This window comes from Aquila chrysaetos, chromosome 2 (genome assembly GCF_900496995.4).
Source record: "Aquila chrysaetos chrysaetos chromosome 2, bAquChr1.4, whole genome shotgun sequence".
In the NCBI taxonomy this organism is placed as follows: domain Eukaryota; kingdom Metazoa; phylum Chordata; class Aves; order Accipitriformes; family Accipitridae; genus Aquila; species Aquila chrysaetos.
Window position 1 is genome coordinate 46,882,778 of NC_044005.1, and position 14,063 is coordinate 46,896,840.

Sequence of the window (14,063 nt, forward strand, 5' to 3'; positions counted from 1 at the left end):
TAAGAAATAGGTAAAAGGTAATTTCTACCAGGGAAGATCACGACCACCAACTCATTGACCACCTACTTAAATGATACCACGTACTCAAAAGAAGACAATGAAGGAAGAAGACAGAGTCTGTGCACTAATTTACACGAGGGGTGAAGAAGAAAGAACCAATCATTAAGGGAAATAATAATGAATACCTATTACTTAAGTATATAAATGTAGGAATTTTTGAGACAAAGGTGTGCTGTCTTGAGACAGGCACCCATTCACGCGCATCAACGAAATTAATTTGAAAATACCTCGACTCTGTGTGTTATTGGCTTGCACACTGGGTAAATGAACCCCGTTTGAAGGACAACGGTTTGACTCTTACAATGCTGTAGGTCAGAGGAAGGTTACTTCCCTGGGATGCGTAGCGGCTGCTGGCAGTGCTTTACTTAAAGCCCAGCAGGACCGTGACCGAAACCACAACCATCTGATGCCTTTTTCCATACTGACTTGGAGTCAGATGAGTTGAGCAGACTCAGGTCTAGTTCCTAAGAGAAGACGCTGGTAAAAGTTCTTTGCAATAATTGCAGCTTAGAAATTAAAGTGCAAATAGACCACCGAGACAAAAACATTCTTACATCTCCTTAGTCTGGTAGATAGTATAAATTAATATGAGATTTTGCAGTGTTATTGGGCAAACCACAACAAATTGAAAGTCTCTTAATTCTCTTAGTTTCTCTGGATCTAAGCGGACGCCCTGGCCAGAGGTGGTGCAGAAGACCACCCCCAGGCACTGTCGGTTCTGCATCTTGTTCCCCAGATTGCCAAAAGGCACTGAGCAGCTGAAGCCATCAAGTAGCATTTATTTTCACATTCTTTAAAAACTGACCATTGTAGAGAAGTGCTGGAAAACACCCTTTCTGCTTCACAAAGAGTCTTTGATGTATAAATCTTATTAGTAATACTGATAATCCACTCAATCCTCCTGCAAAAATCCTCAGCTCAGCCCAGCCCCTGAAAACCACAAAATGATGACTGAAATAAAGCACCTAAACCAAAACTAAGGCAGGATCTCACATGTACCAGGATCTTCCTTCCTAACTCATTACTAATTCTTCCATCTCTGCCTGGTTCTTTGGAAATGAGTTTGTATCTCATGGTGTATTGGGTTTGCGTGGCAAGGTTTTGGTAGCAGGGGGGCTACAGGGGTGGCTTCTGTGAGAAGCTGCCAGAAGGTTCCCCCAAGTCCGACAGAGCCAATGCCAGCCGGCTCAGAGACGGACACGCTGCTGGCCAAGGCCGAGCCCGTCAGTGATGGTGGTAGCGCCTCTGGGAGAACAGATTTAAGAAGGGAAAAAAGTTGCAGTGGGTACAGAAACTGCAGCTGGAGAGAGGAGTGAGAACATGTAAGAGAAAGAACCCTGCAGACCCCCAGGTCGGTGCAGAAGGAGGGGAGGAGATGCTCCAGGCGCCGGAGCAGAGATTCCCCTGCAGCCCGTGGGGAAGACCACGGTGAGGCAGGCTGTCCCCCTGCAGCCCAGGGAGGTCCACGGGGGAGCAGATCTCCCCCTGCAGCCCGGGGAGGACCCCACGCCGGAGCAGGGGGATGCCCGAAGGAGGCTGTGACCCCGTGGGAAGCCCGCGCTGGAGCAGGCTCCTGGCAGGACCTTTGGCCCCGTGGAGAGAGGAGCCCACGCTGGAGCAGGTTTTCTGGCAGGACTTGTGACCCTGTGGGGGACCCACGCTGGAGCAGTCTGTGCCTGAAGGACTGCAGCCTGGGGAAGGGACCCACAAAACTGCTGGAGCAGTTTGTGGAGGACTGTCTCCCGTGGGAGGGCCCCCACGCTGGAGCCGGGGAAGAGTGTGAGGAGTCCTCCTCCCCCTGAGGAGGAAGGAGCGGCAGAGACAACGTGTGATGAACTGACCCCCAACCCCCATTCCCCGTCCCCCTGCACCACTGGGGGGGGGGGTAGGTAGAGAATCCAGGAGTGAAGCTGTGCTCGGGAAGAAGGGAGGGGTGGGGGGGAAGGTGTTTTAAGATTTGGTTTTATTTCTCATCACCCTGCTCTGGTTGATTGGCAATAAATTAAGTTAATTTTCCCCAAGTTGAGTCTGTTTTGCCCGTGACAGTAATGGGTTGAGTGATCTCTCCCTGTCCTTATCTCAACCCACAAGCCCTTTGTTATATTTTCTCTCCCCTGTCCAGCTGAGGAGGGGAGTGATAGAACAGCTTTGGTGGGCACCTGGCAACCAGCCAGGGTCAACCCACCACACACTGGCTTTCAGAGCAAGCAAGCCCCAACAGCCATTATGGATGCCTTCCCTTAGGCTTCTTAGTGCATTGGCAGGCACGGCGGGGGTACAGTTGGCCTTGTTAAATTAAGACATCATTTTAATAAGAAGCTTCAGCACATGAACGTGAGAGAAGAGAAGCAAAAGTTTGAGGAACTCCCAACACATGCCCAAAGGGTTATTTAAGATACTTTACAGGAAAGCCCACAGAGGGCAGTAGGACGGTCTTCAAAAACCTTTTGTAAAGCAGAGCTGGACAAGGAAAACTGCAGAAGAAGAGTTTGGTTATTAAGCACTTAGATTTTCTAGGACTGATTCCGCCCCCCCCAGGCATCAATTTTGTAACTGATTAAACAGCACGTTGCATTTTCTGTAAAACTCTGGGCAGACCCACAGGACCTGTCCCATTGTGGGCAGAGGGAGCTATTAGAAGTGCTGAGTGTTTTCCACCCTCACAGTCAGTGTAACATCCACACAAACAACTGAGAAACTGTTTTCTTGCTACTTTCTGTGCAAATTACTGTGCTAAGAGCCAGGCCTTCTTACTCATCCCATGCAACTAGTTAAAGGTACTCCCTGGAGCAGGAAGCGGTGATTGGGCTGGGGGTGTTTTAAGTACTGGCTAACCCTGTGACTAATAACAAACAGAGATAAAGTGAATCTGAGTGTCTGAATTCCTATGTTAGAGGGATTCAAGAATGGGAATGGATCCAGATCCTTATTACCAAGCCTACTTCTGTAATTTCAGGCCTAGACAGGACTAAAAGGAAGAGAGACCAATTCTCTTCTTCAAAGATACCTAAATTCCTGTCGATCCAGCTGCCGTAATAGAATTTCTGTAAGTCATGACTGAATAAGTGTCTGTGCTACAGATGAAATGATGACAAATTTCAGGGCAGGAGCGGATTGCACTTCTACTAAACTGATGAGCAGTTAACTAGGGAGGGTTTGTGTTTTCTTCTTCAGGGTGAAGTAACAGTGGCTGATGCCCCGGGCAAGAAATCAAACCCAGCGTGTCTATTAGGGCGAATAAATTTAACTTTCCATATGACACTGACCCTTGTCATACTATATGTAGAGAAAGTTCTTGCAGTGCTTCACGTTGCAGTATCCCTCTGCTAAGGCTTGCCAGGCACCGCATGGCCAAGGCAAGCAAAGACACTCTTCGCTTGCAGATTCACACTTACATTTAATTTCCTTGCAGGGCTGGTTGAAACCTTCCCTTTCTAAACACAGAGATTTTGCATTGCCCTAGAGAGAGAAACCTTGAGAGGTTTCACCATGAAGGACACACTGTGGCAGCTGATGACGTGACCTCTGTTTGCAGCTTCTTCATAGTCCCTGACACTGGAAGAGGACTGCAGGGAAAAAACACATTGGAGAGAGTAGAAGAAAAGAAGAGGTACTGGATCTAGCTGGAAAATGAGCGCTCACAGTTGCTTCCCTCTTGACATGCTGTTTATATTAGCCAGTCATGCATTTTTATTTGTCTGGTTCCTTTCTTTTTTGGCCATTGCTGCTTCTTGGGCTGGCTCTGGTCTGTACTGCGAGTTCTTTGCAAGGAGACATGCAAATGTTTTCTCCCTCTCTGCTGCCAGAAAAAAACATGGGTCATTTCAGAACCCACAGACACCGAGCCAAGAACCCCTCAGCCCCTTTTGTGGCCTCCAGACTCACATCTACAGATCACAAAAATCTCAGCTTGATAAGGTAAGGTTACTGTTTTTATCACAGAAAGTTATGCGTTTTGATGGTATTACCCTTTATCCTGAAAGGGATATTAAAACAATAGCTAATAAGCTCAGGAACACAGCAACAACCTGCAGGGATATATGCGTTGCTGTATTGCTGTACAAAATCAGGACACGCGAACACCAAAATTGCACCATTGGGATAAATACAAGAGATAAAATTCCCCAAGTAATGACCCAACAAAACCATGTATCAACCCATTTCCCTCTCTATGGCTGGCTGGACTGTGCCCTTCAGTTGTCATGAGGTTTTTTGTCCCTCTAGTTTTAACCAAGGTGTATTCAGGATCTCTCACCATTTGCCTTAAAAGAGAAAAGCCAAAGGCAAGGAAAAGAGCAGGCTAACTGTCCCTTATCTGATGCTAAAGATAGACACAGAGACCTCCATGTTTGGTCTGAAACAGAAAACAGTCGGGATTCAATTTCTAGATAAAACCATGGGTAAGGATTCTTCTGTATTTTCATTTATAATAGTAAGGAGTTTACACCGCTTCTGCCTGAAATAACTACATGAGCTGAAATTGGGATCTTGTTTCCTGTAGCATGACTAAAAACCAAGCAAGATACTTCTAATATGCCCCAAGCAAGACCTGTTCATTCACACCGAGTCTTTTCTAACCAGGGGAGCGGGGGGGTGTCAGTGTAGTTTTTTTGCCATTACAGGAGAAATTAAGTATTTACATACGGTGGGAAACCACGTATGCAAAGACGACTTTCCCACAGAGCTGCAAGGCTGGCTTGCAGCACCCACTGCTACGGCTGTCCTTGGTTTTCACAGGGCTGTGCCAGTGCAACTCAATCCTAACGCGCCAGAGCCCTGCAGCTATTCTGCTCCAGCCTCGCTGCACTGACAGCAGATCGTTGTCCTCATCCTGACCTTCTTTTCTGCTCTGCCAGGCCTGAGAAAAACAAATGATGCTAACATTTACTGGTAGTCTTGTGTCTGAGGCTGAGGCCACAAAACTTATAGCACTGCTTGCCTAGAACAGAGCGCTACAAAGGCAGCATCAGTGTACCCATCCAGCTCAGCTGTGCTCAGCTTCTACTTAGCTGAACCAAGTATAATCTTCAAAAGGGAACGTTACCATCACATATTGTCAGTGCTGTCTATCCTTTCTTAGTAACTGCTAATAATTTTTTTTTTTTTTTTGAGCTTTCCTTTGCAGTCAGTTCATGAGAGCTGGAGACCTTTCTGTTCTCCTTCCTTCATTCTCCCCACCTTGTGCAAGAGCTTGAGTGATACTGCCCTTAAAAAGTCAGTAATTGCTCCCAGGAACACTGATTGTCCTTGTGTAACTACCAGCACACTCAGGAAACAGCCTGAGACTCTGTGGGACAACATCGGCCCTGCTGAACTGCGCAACGCCAGCTGCCTTAGCTGTACAACTCTTTGGTGCCTCATCCAGCTATGCTATGTTTATCTGAACTTGATGTGGCCCGGAGAAGAAATTCCAATTTTCAAATACTATTTTAACGCAAACTTCCTGAGAACAGGCTGGGGAAATCATTGCTGTCTGGCTGTGCAAGGGAGTGAATGACAGGGAGGTTTCTGAGCTGCCTGAAATAAATTTTTAAGTAAGGCTAGCAGAAGTTTTGTGCTAACATTAAAATTCAAACAACCACATTGGATTGATTGCTGTCTGGAAAGGAGACATAACCAGAAGTTAGAATAGCACAAGGATCTGATACCTTTAAGGAGATATTTGTCAATGCTGCTAAGGGTCTATCTTCCCTTCAGAGTAGTGTATGGATGAAAAACCATTGGTCAGGGAAAGAAACATGCAAGTGGCCAGGATGGAAGTCAGTTCTCCCAGGACGGGAAATCCTTCCAATTTCCCACATGGACCCAGAACCTGAAATCCCTTTAAAGCCAGTGGCCCCCAGACACTTAAATTGAAGCCAGGGAGAGGATCCTCATGTCCTGACAGTTGTGCAACCTGTCATTAGTATTTGGAGAATAAAATAAGGCAGAAACAGTCAACAAAAGTGTGCAGGTGCTGCTGCTACCTTTGTTTCTAAAAGGGCTGCCAAGCACCTCTTTTCTTCGTTTCTTTTCTTTTCTTATTGAGTGATTTCTCCTGCCCCTGCCGCTTGTCTGGCACAGACTGGCAGGGACAGTCTCTGGTCTGTCCCACAGCAAGATTTACCAACAGCTTGAGGCTGGAAGAGAAACTTATTTGCCCAAAGGTATGTCTAGTTTTCACAGCTATACTGTCTGGGTTCTCTGTTGTTCTCTTCTGTTATTTCCATCTCCACCTGTGGCAGCACTATGACGACATAATTCCTGGAAGATGCAAAGTTTTTGAAATCTCCTATAAAAGACTCCCAGCCTCCCTGAGTAACCTATTCAGTGCTTCACTACATTTGGCATGAGAAGGGCTTCCTAATGCCCAACCCCTATCTCCCCTGCTACAATAAAAAGTTGTAAGGGAGATATCTTGTCCTATCTACCACTGACACAGAAAACTGTCGTCTTTCTTTTGCAGCAAGCTGAGAGATTAGCATACAGCTGTCTCTTCTTAAACTCAAAAAATGTTGAGAATGTCTTCCCTAGACTTCTGATTATTTTTGTTTTTCTTCTCTCAACTCTCTTAAACTGATCTTCTGGGAAATCTGGCATCCACAATTAGGCATAACACTCGAGCCAAAACCCCAGTGCTAAGCAGAGAACAGAGACTGTTTCAGAGAGAACACTTACGTCTGTTTGTCCTAGGATAATGTTGGTCTCTTAACGGTAGCAAAGCATTTGAAACACATTCATTTTGTCATCCCTTATAACCGCTAAAACCTTCCCTACCTGCTGTCCTGCAAGCCATTGCCTACCTTGTATTTGTGCAGTGGATTATTCATTCCTATTTTGTGCCTGTCTGTATCAAATATTTTTCCATTTGGTCCTCCAGCACCTGAAGACCCCTTTGAATTCCGACCCCGTTCTCCCGTGTGCTTGCATGCCCCCCAGCATGACATTGCCATCACGTTTGATAAACATTATCTCTGTTGCACCTACGAAGCCATTAACGACAAGACTGACTGACTGGGGAGAGACCCTGCAGCCCCCTCATTGCTCTGTCCCCCTTTGATGCAAAGCTGCGAGGGCTGTTCAGTGAATAAGCTTTTCCATGGGGCTGTGCACCCATATTCCATGAGTTTCGCCTAGGGTCTGTGTCCATGGCTGGCTTATGAGTATGATGTGAAGGAGCATGGAAAACCTTACCCAACTTGGAATATAGGACATCTCCTTTTTCTTCCCTGGCTGGTTACTTTGTCAGAAAAAAAAGAGGGCAGACTGCTCTGATAGGATTTCTTCTTGACAGGCCTGCATGCCTGCGACTTATCACCTTGTTATCTTCTATGTGCTTACGCACAGCTCATTCGTTCCACTTTTTCCAGGAATTGGAACTGGGGTGACTACTACCCAGTTCTTTTCACCTCTTTCTGTCCTTTCTTCAAAGGCCATCATTATCTGCATCTTTTTCCTACATTTTGGGATGTCATCCGTCTCACATGATAGCTCAGAAATAATTCCTAACAGTTCTGCAGCTGTCTTAGCCAGTTCCCTCAACCCTGGACTTCATCAAGTGAACATGAAGACATGTATTTAAGCAGAGCCTGAGCAATCCTAGGATTGCGCCGTGTGCTGAGCGGTGCTACACAAAGCCAGCTCCAATCTGTCAGAGGTCCGTTCCCTCTGACGCTGGTCCTGAGCCAACCCATTCCTCAAAGCAGAACAACCACATCCGTGCAATGCCAGGTCTGACCTCATTATCTCTGCCAGACCCCACTGTTTCTTCTCACTCCCTGCATCATGGGGCATTACAGTGGTGCAGACCCATCCAGGAGGCTGCCACAAAGCCGCTTAGATCTGCTGGTCCTGAGCTGGTTTGGTCCAACGTGCAGCTCCTCCATCCCAATATCCAGCATATTCTCCCCTACCAGCCAAATAGTGGTGAGCTGACTAATAGTCATCCCGCTACACTGGTCCAGTTCCAAAAAAGTTGGCAGAGGGAAAAAAAACTACTCTTAAAAATATAGCTGTTGGTCATCCCAGTCTTGTTTTCTACTGTAGAATAGGCAAATGCCTCACATATGTTTATGATTGTAACCCTACGACACAGTCATACAGCTTGCTCCCACTTTACATCTGAGAAAGAGAGACACAGAGCAATTCAGTGACTTGTCACAGGTCAAAAAACCACATGTGTGGAGAAGTACCAAAAAGAGATGCTGTCTGTCCTCTCCGAGGTCAGTGCCCCACAATGACAGCAGCATCGTTTATCCAGAACTAGGACACCCAAGAAACAAACTATACCCATTGTCTAAAGCAAACAAAAGTATTTCCCCATACCTTACAGCTGAAACAAAACACAGTTGGAATAAGATACTAATATTTTGTTCTTACCTGTGGACTTTGCTGGCAGAAAAAGAAACAGGCTGGCAGGCAGACAGTCAGTCAGATTTTTGCCTTATGAGCCTGGGCACAGCTGCAGTTATAACTCTGGCAAAAAGGCTGAGGAAGTGTTCTCCTTTGTGTTTGTTTACTTTGTCAGGTGTGTTCATTAGACTCAGATTGCATCAAGGAGCTCCCAGAAAAGCATGTGTGAGAATCACACCCCGCCTTGCAAGGTTTTCCCAATCAGAGGCCGTGTCCTTGTGCCCTTGGCCAGGGTCACGTGCCTTCCTTGCAGTATTTAAAGAGCAGCATGTACACTGGTTATCAATCATTGGGTGTGAGCCTTCTGGGGTGGAAGAGAACATTCAGAAATCACAGCTATTGCTAGAAATTTCTGAAAATCCAATTCCTCGGAGGCTGACAGGGGGTTTATTGCATTAAGGAAAAGAACACAGCCTGTTTTGCAGTTTTTGGCAAACCTTTTCTTTGACAACTCAATCTCGGTTCAGACTGTACTGTGTTCAGTCATTTTAACTGTAAGATGTTTACTGAGCTGTTGTTAAACAGTGATTCATTCTAGGGAACTTCACAAAAGAAGTGAACATTTAAGACATTAACACTTCAGAACATTTAAGAAAATACTTCTAGATCTTCAGGTGACAGGCTGTTCAGCTACTCACTGGTCCAGATGAAAATAACAATCAGATATGGGTGCCTTGAAGAATGCCAATGCTAACTACATTTTCCAACCCCTGACGTCAGATTTGCAAAGACTAGAGGGTTTCTGCAGAGATCACCTCCTAACCTGAGACTGTCACAGCAAATTCCCATCCCAGAGCCTGAGGGAATACTTGAGACCCCTCTTTCCAAAGCTAATAAATCTCCGGCAAGTTGAGGCCCAGCACCCTTTGCAGGGTCTCTCAAGCCTGCCGAAAGCCAGCCTCTGCTGCTGACGCGTTGACATCATTTTCCAAATATGATACATGGTGGGAGCAAAAGAATCTGCTCTGGTTTTGTAAGTAATTTTTAAAAACAGTAGGTAAGTGTAGTGCCAGTGAACTGAGTCAGGGTACTCATGCCCTGAATACAGCCAGAAGGGGCACGTCATGCTCAGTTGACAAAGGAGACTTTCCCCATGCTGCCCTGCTATGGTTGCACAGCTTGAAACTGGTGGGTGACTGCAAGAGGTGAAAGAAATTTTTTCAGTTTCTATTTCAGTCTTCAATGCATCTGGCAAGACTGCAGAAAGGGAACTGCTTTTGTGCCAGGGGAGTTGTGCAGCAGAAACTGAGCAGAGGCCAGTTCCACCCAAACCTCCCACCCAGACTACTGGAACGTGTCCGGGACCATCACCACCCTAGGTGACAGAGGAGAGGAAATGGAGATCACCACTATTAAAGATGTGAGCTGCTTGGCTTGAGCTTGAATCAGGTGTCTATAACCAAGACTGTAGTAGCAGCCTCCATCCTTTGTAAATCAAGGCCAGGTGGGAGAGAGGAAACATGATCCCACCTGCAGTACTATCAAAGACTTACAAACAAGAGTCTTCACATCACATTCCCAATTTCTCAGCCTTTCCGTCTGTCCCGTCATCATCTGACTGTACGCTCCAGGAGTATCTTCCCCACCCTTAAGAGACTTTACTTTAACTAAACCCCAATTTGAGTATACCCTTAAAAAGTTATCTTAGTGGCCAGATTTAGTTCATGTCCCTTCACCCCTTCTCCTCTGCAGTTTTGGATCCATTGCAACCGAACAGGGTAATTATCAAGGAAGACACACATAAACCTTCCCTTTGAAATGTGTGCATTATCACCATCTTTCTGCCCTCTGCTTTCTCATTTTTCAATTTGACTGAGACTGCTTTGGTTCAGAAGTGACCAAAATTACAGTAACTTTTATGGAGGAAATCAGTTACATTCAAGCCCCTTATTTAGAAATGATGAATACCTCACAGAAAAAAACATTAAGTCTGTAACTGGCCCAGAGGTCGTGGCTGAAGCAGGCTGTTTGTCCCACAAGGAAACCTGCCTCTTTCCAATTGGAAGCAAGAAATATTTTGGCAAGCAGAGGCAGCATACATGGAAGCGTGTTCTGCTTGTGCCCAGGCTGCTTCAGTCTGATGGATGGGATTTCATTCCCTCTACCTCCATGAACTCCTTAAACTTCCCTAAATTCAAATATGCAAAAAGAGAGAAATCAGAATATAGTTAGGTTCAGAGAGACAGCACAGCTTTCCAAACCAGCTCTCCTCATTAGCGTACTTCGAACCTCTTTGTCTGCAGACAGAAGGATACCTCTTTCAGAAAGCACCAGAGTCTGTTTAAGCTCATATTAATCTGCTTTAATAATGGTAGCTAGTTTTAAACCACTCCAAATCCCATCTGCATTACCAACCTTTGAGGCAGGGGCTTTGCTAAATAGCAGTGGTTGCTCGGTACCCAGGAGGCAGCGTCGTCTATCGCCTACATGTCTCCAGGAGCAGAAGGCGCCGGTGTGGAAGACCTCCTGTGCCAAAGCAGGAGTCACCTCTTAGCCGTGTTGTCTCACCGGGCGCTCTCTTGTGCTCCAAAGCATTGGAGGAAGAGTGAGAGATCGTTGCCGTCTCCCTTCCAAACCCAGGTACAAGCCACGTGCCTGTCCCACGTGGAGAACTCGCCAGATGCTCCCAAGTGATGCTGGGGAAAAAGCACAGGTGATCCACTGATTAAGTGGTCAAGGTCTGGCCTCTGGTCCAAAACCAATCGTAGTTATTTACAGAACAATTTGCAAGAAGGGAGGAAGAAAAGAAGTTTTATTTACAGCTTTCATAGCTTTTTCTCTGTCAGCTGCTCAGTTAAACGAAAAATGTGTACATTAATATATACGAATATATGTAATTCCCTGAGGTCTGTGTATCCCCCATTCCAGTTAATAAAACCAGAAATTAAAACCAGCATCTGTTTTCCACCAAAGCTTTTATTTTCAGTATATTGAGTTAGATAACATTCAAAACCAGTCATCCTGACTTCCCCTTTTCCAGGAGACTTGCCTTAAAGCTCTGATTTTTGAGAAATAATAAGAAATTTGGTGGGTTTTCAGGATGTTTAGACTCACTCCACTTCTAGCTTCATGCTACAAACACAAGAGTTAGGAATGCATTATTTAAATATGAATAAATAAACACTGATTTCCATGGAGCTGGGGCATTAAGAAAAGCGAAAACAGTCACAAGGTTGATAGAAAAATCCAGACTTTGGCAATGCAGAGCTGGTTCACTTTCTCTCCCATTTGCATTCAGTCAAGCTGTTAGCTTAGCTCTCCTTTCCTTTTCCCTCCCTCTCATCCACTGGGAATATTTAGTCGCATATGACCAGGCTTCAGATGTTTCCCCTGAGACAGATGAGCTAACGAGTAAAATGTCAGGACTAGGCTGGTGCAAAGACGTTGTATGCCTGTGTAACTAGTAGCCCTGTTTTAATACTCACTCGTAACCCAGAAACAAACGGAACAGGAGCGCTTGATGTTGCTGAGTGTGTCTTGGGCAGAGGCTGGAAGCAGGCATGGAGTGTTTGTCCTCCCTCTCCCAAACCACTCCAAGGGCTTGTGCCAGCTGACAGGCCACTGATTAAATACGGTGTTGGCCTTACTTGATCAGAGAAGTGTTAAAAACCTTTATGATGGGCAGGAGGCAACTGGAAGATGCAGCATGGTTTAGCCACTAGCAGGCAGGGCAGGTGTATACAGGCAGCCAGCCCGTCTTTGTCTTGTCTCGCTCATCTGGACACGAAGGAGCTTCCCTGTGGAGTTACTCCAGCATCACTGAGGATAAATTGGACCTCTTTCTCCAGAATCCCATTTGCTCTCCATTTCCTCTACTGCCATCACATCCAGGGCACGTGGCAATGGAAGAGAAAGAGCTGCTTCCATGGACACGTCCAATCTGAAGGCTTGGAGCTTGATTCATACAAGCGCTAATGTCCAGAAGCTACTCCAAACCTCTGGTACTCTTTTCAGACTTTGCACTCTGGTTCACAGCCTCTGTCGAAGTTAGCTGCAACAGTCTAAGCAAGGCAGACAGTCCTAGCTGTCTGCTTTACTCCTCCGCTGAAGATCATCACTCCTACAGGTTGTGGTAACCTCTGGCAAACTTCTGCATCAAATTCTAAGAGAGGTTTAGAAATCTCTGGAACCTTTGCAGACAGAGTCACCGGTGCCAGATTCAGAACGCATAGCAGTAGGTGACGTTTATCTCAACAAAGACGAGCAGTACGGTGCCTGTGCTCCAAGTCAAGCGTGCTTTGCCATAATTTCTCTCCATGTTTGCAGAAAGTAGTTAAAGATTAAAAGAGGAACAAGAGGAAGAAACACAAAGATGCTGATGTTCGGTGAAAGAAGTTGATCTGTACTAGGAGGGGTCTGGGAAACTACTGGATTGAGAAGTCACCGCCACACTGCGATCTTTTGGTGGTCTGGGGTTAGAAGTGAGTCGAATATGGTGGTACCTTACCACTGATATGAGACTCAAGTGAGGTGCTATGTTGATCACAGTGGTTGATAGTTTAAGGATAGGCCTTTCCCAGTCTGCTCCAAGACTTTGCGTAGAAAAGGTGTGATACATCTTTTTCTGCACATACTAAATAATCTCATTTTATTCTGAGGGCTATTCAGAGCTTTTTGGTGACACAGCTTCATTGCTTTCTCCTACATATTTAGCTGTGCAAGCTCATGCTGTTCAGGCCTGGAATGTCTCAAGATGGAAGAGGGAAATGAGACTGCCTGGAGCTCGGCCCAGCATTTTGCTGGCAAATGTACATCAAATAAAACAAAACATTTACAGACATAAATAAGAGATGAGAGTTCAGAGGGGAAGAGGAGGGGGGAACCCAAATCTCTTTCCCGCTGTGTCCAGCTTTAACTCAAACACAAATATTAGAGATGGGGGTGGAGGAAGAGGAGAAAACGATACACAGAAAAGAATGTGAAAAGGCTGTATGCTCCAGCACAGTCTCAGACCTGCTAGGGAGACAAATGGGAATAAGCAGGTAACAGCGTGCAGCCTTTTATGGGAAATCTTCCATTCACAGGAATTCTCTTCATTTCTGCATGACCACGTCTCACTGGTCTTTTTTCCCACTGTTGGCTGATTCTGGATTCACAAGTCCTCTCTGCAGTTAACCACAGCAAATATTTTGAGCAAAAGTCACTTTGCATCTCACACAATATTGGAGAAGAAACCTAACAGAGACCTACCAAGAAAAGTCCCAGAGCTAATAGATTTACTTCAATAATAAAATGATCTCTTTTAAACCAGCATGTTTAAGGCAAGTGGAAAAGGTTGCAATCTTTCATCTACAGATCAGAAGGCAATTAACTCCATGTCTCTTTCAAACTTCACTTTTCTTTCTGATGTGGTCAATGAGATGGAAGCTGTGGTGGTGATTTCTGGGTGGAACAGAACTGCCCCCTAAGACCATGATTAAGATCTGCCACTGAGCACCAGGTGAGAACTTGATTGCTATGGCCTCAAGAAAGAGTCAAGGAGATGACAGAAGCAAAAGGATCTGCTTTCATTCCAGAGGTGTCCTAAGATAACAGTGTTTTCATGGACTTTGAGTCAATGCATTACGTTCTTTCAGGGAATTATAGCTCTAACTTACTTTCCATGAAACCAA

The 14,063-nt window shown here is 45.6% G+C and overlaps 1 protein-coding gene across 1 annotated transcript in view; it reads right to left on the minus strand.

Annotated features, from left to right (window-relative positions):
* The window catches only part of ACCS (1-aminocyclopropane-1-carboxylate synthase homolog (inactive)), a 31,064-nt gene extending 19,096 nt beyond the window's left edge, over positions 1–11,968 (minus strand). Inside the window, exons 1-2 of the mRNA XM_030034594.2 lie at positions 11,877–11,968; positions 10,879–11,087 (exon numbers count right to left, since the gene is read on the minus strand). Coding sequence (XP_029890454.1) covers positions 10,879–11,087; positions 11,877–11,953 — 286 coding nt within the window. The 5' untranslated portion in view covers positions 11,954–11,968. The remainder of the gene's footprint in view (positions 1–10,878; positions 11,088–11,876) is intronic.
* Between the last annotated feature and the right edge of the window lie 2,095 nt (positions 11,969–14,063).